Source organism: Pseudopipra pipra, chromosome W (genome assembly GCF_036250125.1).
Source record: "Pseudopipra pipra isolate bDixPip1 chromosome W, bDixPip1.hap1, whole genome shotgun sequence".
NCBI classification, from domain to species: domain Eukaryota; kingdom Metazoa; phylum Chordata; class Aves; order Passeriformes; family Pipridae; genus Pseudopipra; species Pseudopipra pipra.
The window spans coordinates 34,715,783-34,730,116 of NC_087580.1; the positions used below are offsets into that span (position 1 = coordinate 34,715,783).

General features: G+C 52.5%; 1 protein-coding gene across 1 annotated transcript; it reads right to left on the reverse strand.

The window, feature by feature from the left end:
- Window positions 1–438: 438 nt before the first annotated feature.
- LOC135405005 (olfactory receptor 14J1-like) lies at window positions 439–1,488 on the reverse strand. The gene has a single exon (XM_064639726.1). The coding sequence runs from the start codon at window positions 1,486–1,488 to the stop codon at window positions 439–441; it is 1,050 nt and encodes a 349-aa protein (XP_064495796.1).
- Between the last annotated feature and the right edge of the window lie 12,846 nt (window positions 1,489–14,334).

Genomic DNA, 14,334 nt, shown 5'->3' on the forward strand with positions numbered 1-14,334 from the left:
CTCACAGGCCTGACCCACAGCAGGACAGTGACTGAGCTGCCAGAGCACTCAGGCCTTGGGTACGGACAGGAAAGGAGAGGGTGGGAGTGCAAAGAGAGCAGCTCTGAACAGACCCAGTTCAGGTGCTCCCTGGCAGTGCTGGGACTCTTTTCCCTTCCACATCTGCAAACATGGAAATGCCCTCCAGCTTCAGGGGAGGTCTTGGAGGAAGAATCTGGAAAAAAGCATTTGTGTCCTTTCTTACACTCAGAGATTGTGATTCCTCATGTACAAACTAACACAGGGAGGATGTTTAACAACCACCTTGCTGCACAAACTTTTATTTTGCTTAAATGCACACAAAGCATGATTCTTGAGTAGTACATTTTGTGGGTGAAAAAAAAAGAGGTAGAGACTGATGTACATGGGATGAAGAATAAAATTTCAGTGTTATTAACATTAACAGACGAACAAAAAAGAAAAGCCCCCCAACACTATCAAAAGCTTTAGAAGGCAGGCTGGGCCCAAAATAAGTTCCACAATGAGTGTTCTGCAGAAGAAAAGATGCAGTTTATTGCTTCTCAAAAAACACGTAGTCATCATTTTCCTTATGGCATCCTTGAGCTCCTGGTTCCTGAGGCTGTAGATGAGGGGGTTCACTGATGGAGGCACCACCACGTAGAGAACTGACACCACCAGGTCCAGGGACGGGGAGGAGATGGAGGGGGGCTTCAGGTAGGCAAAGACGCCAGTGCTAAAGAACAGGGAGACCACGGCCAGGTGAGGGAGGCACGTGGAAAAGGCTTTGTGCCGTCCCTGCTGAGAGGGGATCCTCAGCACAGCCCTGAATATCTGCACATAGGAGTAAACAATGAACACAAAGCACATCAAAAACAGAAAAGCACCAACCCCAATGAGCCCAATTTCCCTGAGGTAGCCTGAGTGTGAGCAGGAGAGCTTGAGGATGTGTGGGGTTTCACAGAAGAACTGGCCCAGGGCATTGCCCTGGCACAGGGGCAGGGAAAATGTATTGGCTGTGTGCAGCAGAGAATTGAGAAACCCAGCGGCCCAGGCAGCTGCTGCCATGTGGGCACAAGCTCTGCTGCCCAGGAGGGTCCCGTAGTGCAGGGGTTTGCAGATGGCAACGTAGCGGTCGTAGCACATGATGGTGAGGAGGGAAAACTCTGCTGACATGAAGAAGTCAAAGAAAAAGAGCTGTGCAGCACATCCCATGTAGGAGATGGTTGTGGTGTTCCAGAGGGAATTGTCCATGGCTTTGGGGACAGTGGTGCAGATGCAGCCCAGGTCTGTGAGGGAGAGGTTGAGCAGGAAGAAGTACCTGGGGGTGTGCAGGTGGTGGTCACAGGCTATGGCACTGAGGATGAGGCCGTTGGCCAGGAGGGCAGCCAGGGAGATGGCCAGGAAGAGCCAGAAGTGCAGGAGCTGCAGCTCCCGCCTGTCTGCGAATGCCAGGAGGAGGAACTGGGGCATGGAGCTGCTGTTGGACATTTGCTGCCTCAGAGTATGATTTTCTGTTGAGGTAAAAAAGGCAGAACTGAATTAGGCCAGACTCAATCAGCAAAACATCTTGCATGTCTCATAGCAATTCAACATTCAGGGCCTCTTTTCAGGAAGATCTCTCTGCATCCCTCTCCCCGAGCTCTGGGTTTTGCTGGCTGAAGGGGGCACTGAGAGCAGGGACCCTGGAATGGGCTCCCGAGGAATCCGTCTTGCTGTGCAGTGAGAGGCAACTTGGAGCACAGGGTGACCTCCAATTAAATGCATTTGTGATGTATCAAAGTGTTTCCAGAACTGCTGGTCACAGTTTGGCCAAGGGCAGAACAGAGGGAGGGGATTTGGGGGACTTTGTGCTCCAAGTGAAATCTTGTGAGTCTTGAGAGGCAAAGGGGTGGTCTCTTGGTGCAGAGACAAAAGCTGGCCATCTTTCCCGTTCACAGCTGCCCCTGGCTGGCAGCTTGGAGCTGAAGAGGGATGGCCTTAGGAATTCCCTGCAAAAAGAAACAAGGCACTTCTGGGAGCAGAGGAATCTCAGTTCAAAGAGCAGATTTACAGAATCCTTGCCTTTCCTCAGAGTGCCTGATTAAGACTTCATCTTTCTCCTCCCAGACTGCCACACACAGGGATCATTGCAGCTCCCAAGTACGGCTGCCCAGGGCATTTCCATGGATTTAGCACTGAGGAGTTTTCTCCATGGGGATCCTGTGCAGCACAGAGATCCTATGGCAGAGTTGTGCCCTTCTGGAGGGCACCTGCAGCCCTGCAGGACACCCAGGCAAACAGCTGAATACCCTGAAGGTGCCTGGAGGGCACTTGGGCACTTGGCTCCCACAGACACATCCCCACAGCAGCACCCAAAGGGGTTGTGTCTGGACAGGAATCTGCCACCCCCAAACCCCACAGTGGCTTAGAAAACCCACTGGTGAGAACAAGGAGAGCCCAGGCAGCAGGGGATGGCAGTGAAATGCCACAATGCTGCTGCCAAGGGAGGAGGGACACAGAGAGACAGCTGGAAATCAGGGCCTTGTCCTTGCCTGGGCTCTGGCTGCTGCAGGGCAATGCACAGCCCAGCCCCCGTGGGCCTGAGGGCACAGGCTCTGCTTAGGCTGGGAAAGGAGCCCAGGCAGGAGCTGCTCAGGGAAGGGGTCTGTGCCACAGGGACAGCAGGGAGGGGCCCCCATCCCCCTGCCCAGCCCTTGTGGCAGCAGCTGCCTCTCCCTGCCTGCCTGTCTCTGGGTGAGGAGCTGTTCCTGCCAGCAGCCCCTGCCTGTGCCCAGCTCAGCTCCCTGCCAGTGCTGCCAGAGCCATCCCCAGCCCAGTGCCCAGGGGCAGCTCTGCCTGGGCAGGGGCTGCAGAGCAGATCCCAGACACCCTGCGGTGGCTGGGAAGGGGGAGGTGTTCTGGGGGATGTGCTTCCTGAGAAGGGCCCCTGGAAATGGCAGGAGGTGGAGCTGTAGCTGTGAGGAGCCCTGAGCCTGCAGCTGAAGGGCCCTGCCCAGCCCTGCCCTGCCCTGAGGGGTCACTCCTTCCACCCACCCTTCTCCCTGCAGGGCCGTGGCAGCTCCTTGGCCGGGCTGAGAGCTGCCCCTGGCAGGCAGCAGAGTCCCTGCCCCAGCACACAGAGCCCTGGGGGCAGGACCCTGCTCTGCACCACAGCCCTGGGCACCCCTGGCTGCACCCCCACCTTCCCACCCCACAGCCAGCCCTGGCACAGGGAACCTTCTGGCCCTGGGCCTCTGATGGGGCAGCAGCAAGTCCTGCTCTGCAGCAGCTTCTCCTGCTGCACCCCAGCAAATGCAGCAGAGCCATCCTGACAGCTCCTGCCACTGCTGCCATTTGGCAGCTGGCAGAGGCACTTGCAGGAACTCCCCTGCACTGCTCTGCAGCCAGAGCCTGACCCTGGCAAAGGGCTGGCAAGGTTCCTGCCCTGAGCAGCTCTGCCCTGTCCTCCCACCCCAGGATCCCTTGAACCTCCTGCTCCCTTCTCCTCTCTGCCCTTGCTGCCTGCAGCTCCTGCCCTGCTCTGCCATATGGCCACTTCCTCTGCACTGCAGCAACTGGGAGAGTGCTGCTGAAAGATCCTGGAAGCTGTGGGATGTGGCAGCTTGAGGAGGTGCCTCCAAGAACGCAAGTTGAACTTTCCTACAGCCAGAGAATTCTTCCTTCAAATCCTAAGAAGGTTTCTCCCATAGTGAAAACTCAGTGACCTCCCAGCCCAGGCTGCTTCTCATTTCTCTGCCTTCTCTCCTGTGCCCTGGGTGCTGCAGGCAGTGCCTTCAGCCCTGCTGGGCTGTGCAGAAAAGTTGCTCCTGCCCGGAGCTGTCTCTTTGAAGCTCCTCTTGCTTGCCAGGAGCTCCCTGTGTGTCAGGAGCCCAGCCCAGCTCAGCAGCACAGCAACAGCCCCAGGCAGCCCTTGCTCTGCTCCTCTGGGCTCCCTCCAGCTGTCCCTGGGGCTCCAGAGGAACCTGCTGGCCCACAGCTGAAGGAAATAATGATGTTCCTTCTCTCAGCTGGGCACAGACATTTCTGTCAGCACTGTCATTTCTCCAAACACACACAGAGTTAAGTCCAAGAGTCCCCTTTTCTTGTCCCATCATTAGACAGGAAACTCTGACAGTGCCCGGGAGGGATCTCTTTCACCTGCACTCAGGGAAGGGACTCAGCTGAGTCAACAGAGGTGTCTCATTGTGGCTCTGCAGACCTGGGGCCAGAAGGACACTCTGCTCCCTCCACAACCCCTATGGGCTGGGATTCCTCCTGCCCCACTTCAGTGGGCCCAAAACAGGCCCCTACAGGTGACTCCTTGTCCCAGCTCCCATGGCAATGAAGGAAGACCAAAGCCAGGAGTGACCTGCTGGGACCAAACCCCTGGTTCCTCCTGAGGGGCCAGAGGTGACTGAGATTCCTGCTGGGAACTGCAGGCTCCAATGGAGCAGTTCCTAGGGACAGGGCAGCAGCTGTGGGATCTTCTTGGAGGCTGCTGGGACATTGCTTTGGCCAACTTCAGTGGCAGAAGGGGCCCACATGTAGGACAGAGGAACGTGTCACTGTTCCTTCTGTCCAGGGCAGCCCATAGAGGTGTTCAGGTGACCAAATGGAGTCAGGTGGCACAGGGAGAGAGATCTCTCTCCTGTTCTTTATCAGGGTATTTTCTACATGTCCTCAGAGTACAATGGCAGTTTTCTCCTGGACATGCCTTCACTGCTGAACCTTACTCAGGGCAGCTGAGCCTGGATTGAACAGCCAAAGAGGGGCCTGTAGTGCCAGGGGAGGTGACAGGGCTCTGCAGCACAAGTGCAGCAGCTGCCATGGACAGCACAGGGCCTGTGCAGGGACTCCATCCCCATTCCCAGCAGTTGTGTGACAGGCACCACCCAGGGCTTCTCAGACACATTGGGGGCCTTTGGGGCAGGGAGTGAATCCCAGCCCTGCAGGGACACAGAGGCTGTTACCATAGTAACTGCCCATAGCAATGGAAATGTCTGATGGTTGCCATGGTAACCGACCATAGTAATGGGAATGTATGATGGTTGCCATGGTAACTGACCATGGGAACAGCAATGTATGATGGTTGCCATGGTATTTGACTGTACCAGTAAGAGTATCAGTTCCCACGGTAACTGATAGTATCAATGAGAATGTATGATGGCTGCCATGGTAACTGACTGTACCAGTGGGAAGTATGATGGTTCCTGTGGTAACTGACTGTAGCAACGGGAATGTATGCTGGTTGCCATGGTAACCAAGCATAGCAATGAGAATCTATGATGGTTGCCATGGTAACTGACCCTAGCAACTGGAATGTGTGATGGTTGCCATGGTAACTGACCCTAGCAACTGGAATGAATGATGGTTGCCATGGTAACAGACCATAGCAATGGGAATGTGTCACAGTTGCCATGGTAACCGACTGTAGTAATAGGAATGTGTCATGGTTGCCATGGTAACAGACTGTACCAAAGGAAAGTATGATGGTTGCCATGGTAACTGACTGTAGCAATTTGAATGTATGATGGTTATCATAGTAACCGACCTTAGAAGCGGGAATGTATGATGGTTACAATGGTAAACGACCGTAGCAGTGGGAAGTATGATGGTTACCATGGTAACTGACTGTAGAAATGGGAATGTATGCTGGTTGCCATGGTAACCGACCATAGCAGTAAGAATGCATGATGGTTGCCATGGTAAGTGACAGTAGAAAGAAAAATGTATACTTGTTGCCATGGTAACCAACCATAGCAATGAGAGTTTATCATGGTTGCCATGGTAACCGATCTTAGCAACAGGAATCTATGATGGTTGCCATGGTAACTGACCATAGCAATGGGATTGTATGATAGTTTCCATGGTAACTGACCTTTGCAGTGGGAAATATGTGATGCGTGCCATGGTATCTGACCATAGCAATAGGACTATATGATGGTTGCCATGGTAACTGACTGTACCAGCGGGAAGTATTATGGTTCCTGTGGTAACTGACTGTAGCAATGGAAATGTATGCTGGTTGCCATGGTAACCAACCATAACAATAAGAATGTATGATGGTTCCATGGTAACTGACCCTAGCAACTGGAATGAATGATGGTTGCCATGGTAACAGACCATAGCAATGGGAATGTAAGATGGTTGCCATGGTAACCAACTATGGCAATGGGAATGTATGCTGTTTACCATGGTATCTGACCATAGCAGTGGGAAGTATGATGTTTGCCATGGTAACTGACTGTAGCAATGGGAATGAATTATGGTTGCCATGGTAACTGACCATAGAAACGACAATGTATTCTGGTTGCCATGGTAACGGACTGTACCAGTGGAAAGTATGTTGGTTGCCATGGTAACTGACTGTAGCAATGGGAATGTATGGTGTTTTCCGTGGGAACTGACCATAGCAACGAAAATGTATCTTAGTTGCCATGGTAAACGACCATAGCAATGCTTATGTATGATGGTTGCCATGGTAACCGACCATAGCAATGCTAATGTATGATGGTTGCCATGGTAACCTGCTGTAGCAATGGGAATGCATGATGTTGCCATGGTAACTGGCAGTAGGAACGGGAATGTATGATGGTTACCATGGTAACTGACCATAGAAACTGGATTTCAGATGTTTGCCATGCTAACTGATCGTAGCAACGATGCTGTACGATGGTTGCCATGGTAACTGATTGTAGCAGTGGGCCGTATGATGGTTGCCATGGTAACCGACCACAGCAATGGGGATGTGTGATGGTTACCACAGTAACCGACCGTAACAGTGGGAATGTATGGTGGTTTCCGTGGTAACTGACCGTAGCAACAGGAATGTATGATGATTGCCTTGGTAACTGACCATAGCAATGGGACTTTACAATGATTGCCTTGGTAACTGACTGTAGGAATGGGAATGTATGATGGTTTCCATGGTAACCGACCATAGCAATTGGATTGTATGCTGGTTGCCATAGTGACCGACCATAGCAATGCGACTGTATGATGGTTGCCATGGTAAATGACAGTAGCAGTGGGACTGTATGATGGGTGCCAGGGTAACTGACCGTAGAAATGGCAATGTATGATGGTTGCTATGGTAACTGACCATAGCAACGAAAATGTATGATGGTTGCCATGGTAACCGAGCATAGCAATAGGAATGTGTGATGGTTGCCATGGTACCTGTGTGTAGCAATGGGAATGTATGATGGTTGCCATGGTAACTGACTATAGGAACGGGAATGTGTGACGGTTGCCATGGTAACTGATTGTACCAGTGTGAAGTATGATGGTTGCTGTAGTAATTGACGGTAGAAACGGAATGTATGATAGTTGCCAAGGTAACTGACTGTACCAATGGCAATGTATGATGGTTGCCGTGGTAACTTACCATGGCAATGAGAATGTATGCTGGTTACCATGGTAACCAACCATACCAGTGGGAAAGTATGATCGTTGCCACGGTAACTGACTGTAGGAATGGGAATGTCTGATGGTTGCCATGGTAACTGACCTTAGCAATGGGAATGTATGGTAGTTGCTGTGGTAACTGACCGTGGCAATGAGAATATATGCTGTTTGCCATGGTAACTGACCACAGCAGTGGGGATGTATGATGGTTGCCATGGTAACTGACCGTATCAATGCAACTGTACGATGGTTGCCATGGTAATGTATGTACCATAGCAATGGGAATGTGTGATGGTTGCCATGGTCACCGACTGTAGCGACAGGAATGTATGATGGTTGCCATGGTAACTGACTGTACCAGTGGGAAGTATTATGGTTGCCATGGTAACTGACTGTATCAGTGGGAAGTATGCTGTTTGCCACAGTAATTGACTGTAGCAATGGGAATGTATTATGGTTGGCATGGTAACCGACCATAACAATGACAATTTATTATGGTTGCCATGGTAACTGACTGTGGCAATGAGAATGTATTCTATTTGCCGTGGTAACTGACCATAGCAATGGGAATGCATGCTGGTTGTCATGGCAACTGTGATTTACTTAGACTATGAGCACGATATTTTCATCTGCAAAAACATTAGTGAGTGTCCAGAGATCTCCCAAGATGGGCTTTAAAGGTCTCAAGCACATGAGCACTAGAGAGGGGCTAAGGAGCTGTGGCCTCAATGGTGTGGAGACTGAGGACAGCACAAGACAGCCCTCAGAGGGCTTCAAGGGTGGATTTAGAGATAGTAGATCCTTTTGTCAGAGCAGAAAAGAGCATGAGAAAGAAAGAATTAATGCCAAGTGCAGCTGGGGAGGTCCCGAGTGGACGTGAGGAAAAAGGAATTTCACTCCATGGAAAACACTGGGCTGGAACACGTCACCCAGGAGTCTGGATGAGCCCAAGGCTTTGTGTGTGCAGGAAGAGCCAGGGAGGACGCAGAGATGTCAGTGCAGGAAGGTGCCAGCCAGGTGGGGCAGCCGGGGGGATGACGACAGCCTGCAGGGAAAGGGGCAGGGCATGGACACCGTAGGACAGCCTGGGCTGGAGAGGAGACAGGGATGGGGAGAAGCTGAAAGGCCCTGACAGAGCCACCTTCTGCAGGCCTTTGGCCAGGGCTGCTGTCTGTGCCCCTGATGCCAGGAGGAGGGGAGTGCCCCTTGCAGCCCTGGGGCCTCATGGCCTCCTTGTCCCTGCTCAGCAGCCTGGCAGGTGCCACCCCATGGTCCTGCCCTTGGCATTGCACATCCCACATCCCAGTGCCCCAGGAAGAGCCCTGAGGAATGAGGCAGGGACAGGATCTGCCTTCCCAGGAGCTGCAGGTCAGGGCTTGGCCCGTTGGATTAAGGAAACAAGTCAAGGTTTATTCAGCATCAGAGCCACCTTTCCCTTGCTTGTCCATCCTTGTCATCACTGTCTGCAGTTTTCTGCTCTAACTGGAACCCAGGGAGACATTCTCAGTTGTGTCCCTCAGTGAGACTCATTAGCACTACAAGAAACTTCAGTGTTTCAATCTCATTTTGACTTCTTGAGAAGTTGTTTGAACTTCCTCTCAGGGACTGAGTCTCATGTAAACAACAACAAACCGCCCTGAGGGTCATGAAATGCCTGGGGTTGTTGCTGTGCTGCTGAGCTGGGCTGGGCTCCGGGCACACAGGGAGCTCCTGGCAAGCAAGAAGAGCTTCAAAGAGACAGCTCTGCTGGTGAGCAGCTCCTCTGCACAGCCCAGCAGGGCTGAGGGCACTGCCAGGGCAGCTCAGGGACACCAACAGGGCACAGACAGAGCTTCAAGGGGCTCAGCACTGGCAGGAGGGCTGAGAGCTCCCTGCAGGAGGAATCTTGGCAGGGTGCACATGGTGAGTCTGTGGCTGCAGGGCAGTGCAGGGGCAGCTCCTGGAGGCATCTCCTAAAGCTGGCCCAGCCCCAGCTGATGGGATGGGTGAGCAGGGGGCTGTTTGGAGGCCCTTTGGAAGAGCTGTGAAGCTGGGAGTGCAGCCAGGGGTGCCCAGGGCTGTGGGGCAGAGCAGGGTCCTGCAGCCCAGGGCGCTGTGCTGGGCAGGGACTCTGCTGCCTGCCAGGGGCAGCTCTCAGCCGGCCCGGGGAGCTGCTGCCAGGGCTGGGGCAGAAGGGCTGTGGGTAAGGAACAAACCTGGCAGGGGAGGGAGGTTCTTTTCCATGTCTTGCTGTTGCAGGGTCAGACCTGCTCAAACCTCCAGATTACTGCAGCATATTGAATGGAGAATGTTTTGCAAAGCTCAGAAAAGACAGGGGCTACAGGAAAGGAATTAGTCCTGAGGTGTGTTTCCTGCTTGGGCATTGTAGCATAGACATTGTTCTCTCAGTTCAGGAGGCTGCACTGAAATTCAAACTCTTTTACTCTCAGAGATGAATATTTCAGGCAGGATCAGAGATGAGCACAGGATCCTGGGCAGTGCTGAGCCTTCCCTTGGGGGTGGGCACTCTCCTGTCCCAGCCTTTGGCTTCTCTGCAGGAGGGCTCCTGTCCTGCTCTGTCCAGCACAGCTGCACCTCTGGGCTGGCACAGGGGACACTTCACAGAGCTGCCCTTTCAAGTAGCGCTGCCCTGCTCTCAGCACAGATCGTGGTGGGGTTTTTAAAGATGAATCTGTGTGTGAAGTCATCCTCAAGGCAGCACAACAGAAACTTCAGGGCAGATGGGAAACAGACTGAGAGGCACTGCAGCTCTCCTGGCCCTGCAATAAGCCATGCAGAGCACAGCCCTTCTGCCTGTCCTGTCTCAAGAATCTTCAGATTTGTCACCAGAAAAATTTGCCCCTAAAAAAACATCCCCAGGTGTTATGATTGTAACCAAAAAACCGAGTCAAAATTATTTTAAGGATACTCTGTGCCTCTCTTCTGCAGTACAAATTGCTCCAAGACAACAGTACAGGAATTGAACTTTTCCATCAAAGCTGGGTTCCATGTGACATCCCCTGTGATCATGAGAGCTGTCCCAAACCAGTTCCTGTCTGCGTTGCAGCAGAGCAAAGCTGAGTCCTTGGCAGCACATGGCCAGAGCTCCTGCTCCTCACAGCACCCTCAGAGAGCACAAACCAGAGAAAAGAAATGCCTTGACTTGGAGGAGATTTCCCTGAAAACTGAGATGGCTTTGCTGAGAGGGGGCTGTCTTAATAGTTCCCTGTGCTTTCCTTTTCTGAACAGACCCTGTCCTAAGGAACAGCAAATGTCCAACAGCAGCTCCCTCACCCAGTTCCTCCTCCTGGCATTCGCAGACAGGAGGGAGCTGCAGCTCCTGCACTTCTGGCTCTTCCTGGCCATCTCCCTGGCTGCCCTCCTGGCCAACGGCCTCATCCTCAGTGCCATAGCCTGTGACCACCACCTGCACACCCCCATTGGCTTCTTCCTGCTCAACCTCTCCCTCACAGACCTGGGCTGCATCTGCACCACTGTCCCCAAAGCCATGCACAATTCCCTCTGGGACACCACAACCATCTCTTACATGGGATGTGCTGCACAGGCCTTTCTGCTTGTCTTCTTCATTGGAGCAGAGTTTTCCCTCCTCACCATCATGTGCTACGACCGCTACGTTGCCATCTGCAAACCCCTGCACTACGGGACCCTCCTGGGCAGCAGAGCTTGTGCCCACATGGCAGCAGCTGCCTGGGCCACTGCCTTTCTCAATGCTCTGCTGCACACAGCCAGTACATTTTCCCTGCCCCTGTGCCAGGGCAATGCCCTGGGCCAGTTCTTCTGTGAAATCCCACACATCCTCAAGCTCTCCTGCTCACACTCAGGCTACCTCAGGGAAATTGGGCTCACTGTGGTTACTGCCTGTTTAATGTTCGGTTGTTTTGTTTTCATTGTTTTCTCCTATGTGCAGATCTTCAGGGCTGTGCTGAGGATCCCCTCTCAGCAGGGACGGCACAAAGCCTTTTCCACGTGCCTCCCTCACCTGGCTGTGGTCTCCCTGTTCCTCAGCACGTTATTCTTTTCCTACCTGAAGCCCCCCTCCATCTCCTCCCCATCCCTGGATCTTATTGTGTCACTCATGTACTCAGTGGTATCTCCAACACTGAACCCCCTCATCTACAGCCTGAGGAACCAGGAGCTCAAGGATGCCATGAGGAAGCTGATAACTGGGTGTTTTTCAGAAGCAATAAACTCTCCTTCTTCTCCATGTTATGTACCTCATTAAAGGCCAATCCTTTTATGTACTTCATTAAAGGCCCACCATATCTTCTCTATTTTTTGCTTCTGGTAGGGGTGTTATTTTTGTGAGAATTTGTTCACATCAAAAAATCTTTATATGTATAAAGATATATATAAAAAAGTATATATATATATAAACACCATTTTCAATTCAGTGTTTGCCTTTCTAGCCTGGCCCACAGGCTGTACGAATTGGGAATTGTACTCACTGTGTGCTTAAACCAAATAAAGAACTCTGCATTGGCTTGTTTGCCTGACATCTTTCCTCTCTGACTTCTCTGCAGCTGCAGGGTCGGTGCCTCTGTGCAGAGCTGGGCCAGAAAAGAGTCCCAGCAGAGCAGCACTGCCAGGGAGCAGCAGCCCTTCTCCTCCATGGCCTCCTCTCCCTTCCCTTCCACACTGTCCTGCAGAACCCTGTGTTGTTGGAGGCCTCAGTGCTCTGGCAGTCGGTCCCAGTCCTGCTGCAGGACTGTCCAGGGACTGCAGGCAGGGACAGCCATGGGCACTGCTGGCACAGAGCTGACCTCTGCAGCAGCACTGCCATCCTGCAGGGGCATCTCCTCAGGCCAGGGCCTCAAAGCTTCCATCTGCTTTCCACTTTGCTCTCCAGGATGTGCCCAAAGCAATGCCCTGCAGAGGAAAACAGCAGTGACCAGCACAAGGGGGGGAGTGCTCAGGGTGGGGGCACCCAGCAGTGCCCTGGCACAGCCAGCGCCGCTCCCAGCACTGGCCTCTCACCCCAGGCCATTGGGCTTGTTCTTCCCTCCAAGGAGGGACATCAAATGACCAGCTCAGGGGTCCATGTTTGCACTGCATGCACAAGACATGCCCCTGTGTCACGGCTTGGGGCTGGGGGGGGGGAAAGGCTTAGACAAAGTTGATGGCAGAAGCCGTCTCATTGAGCTACGAGGGACACAAAGGACCCTCTTGCTTTCTAAATTCCTTCTCAGAGAGGAGCCTGGGGGTGGCTGGATCCAATCTCAGGCTCAGATTTTGGTTTAGATTGAAGGAATTATTGAGGCGTGATTCAGTCACTTTGTCCTGCAGGTTTCAGTGATGGTAAATCAGAAATATTTCTAGAAAATGAATTATTTATTATGTTAAATGAACAGAAAAATTACCAGACAAGTGAACAGACAAAAGTCCTCAATCAGAATTATTTACTACACAGTATAAAAGCCAAAACCTTCTAGCAGTATAGTGTAAGATAGGACAGTTCAGTCTATCAAAGTCATTCTATTAAAGCAATTGGATCAAAGCCAGAAAAAAGAAACAATCCTGAAGCAGAGATTGAGGTAACTCACCCCACAACGACAGGGGGTAGTTCTCTGTCTTTCACTTAACCCTTGGGCAGTGACCATGAAGAGCTGTCCCTGCTTCATGGCACAAGCTCCACACACTTCAAGGAAGTCTGTGAAAGAATCTGCCCCATGACAGTTGGACGGAGCTTTTATAGTTATCAAGGGTTTGACTGCCAGACATATTTGCAGGCCAGGGAGCAGCTTATCTGTCAAATCCTGCTTCAAAAAACAGGATGTGTGTTTGAAGTTTCATGAAGCATTTTGGGTTTAGCATAATTCAACATTAAAAACAGCACCTTGACACCAGCAGTAACTCATCACAGAGAGTGTGCATTGTTTGCATTCTCTGACAATTGTTTAGGTATTATCAGAGCATCCTGCCAGAAACAGTCCCTTGATTCCACGAGATACCAAAAACTCTCAGGGTTCCTTTAGTTCCATGGGGGCCTGCAGTGTCACAATGGCCCCTTGATTCCAGGATGTTCCAAAACATCCCAGGGTTCCCTTGGCTCCAAGAGGCTCCCCAGTGTCCCAGCAGCCCCCTTGATTCCAGCAGGCCCTGCAGTGTCCCAATGGCCACTCGGTTCCAGGAGCCACAGCGGCTGCCGCCGGCGTCTGTGCCCGGAGCCGCCGCTCCCACGGGGCTGCCGCACTCACCGCCGGGGTTGCCGCTCGCGCAGCCGCCGCTCTGCCCCGGCTGCACCGGGACCCGGCACCGCCTCGGGCCTGCGCTGCCGCCTCAGCGGCCACAGGGACACAGGGATGGGGGACCTTTGCTCTGCCACTGATGGGGCCTGGCTTTGTTCTGCTGGGGTCTGGGCTTTAGGAAAATTGCTGTTCATTTTCATGCTCCACTGGAACACCTCCTGAATTCCAAAGGTTTCCTAATCCAGGGGAGGGGTTTCTATGGCATCGGAGGTGCTGCCCCTCGGGACACATTGTCAATAAACCATCCAGCTGACTGGGATGGGTGTAAGAGATGGGGAACACGGGATAGCCTTGGAACGTTCCCTACCTGAATCGTAACCCAAATGGATTGGTTAGGATACAATTTCAAAATGTTTTGGAAACTCCAGTCGTTCCTGACACCAGGATGGAAATTCAGCAGATAACTAAAGCCAGTCCCCTTGGGAGCCCACAACCAGTGGGGCTGAGGGAGGCCCTGGCAGCTCCCCAGCACCTCCCTCTCAGTGGGACACCTCTGGCAGCCTCTCCCAGCTCGGGAACCCTCCAGTTTGCAACACTCCAAAGACCCTCGCTGATGCCCAGGACAATTCTGATGCCCCTCAACAAACACTCCTCCAGCTGTGACCCTTGTCTGTTGGGAAACACAAAGGGATTTGGGGGAGTGTTTCCCTGACAACAAGGAGAATTTGGGAGAGGGACCTTTCCACACCCAGCTATTGATGTG

Coding starts and splice junctions, on each gene's coding strand:
- LOC135405005 (XM_064639726.1), bottom strand. CDS start 1,488: ATGTCCAACAGCAGCTCCATGCCCCAGTTCCTCCTCCTGGCATTCGCA.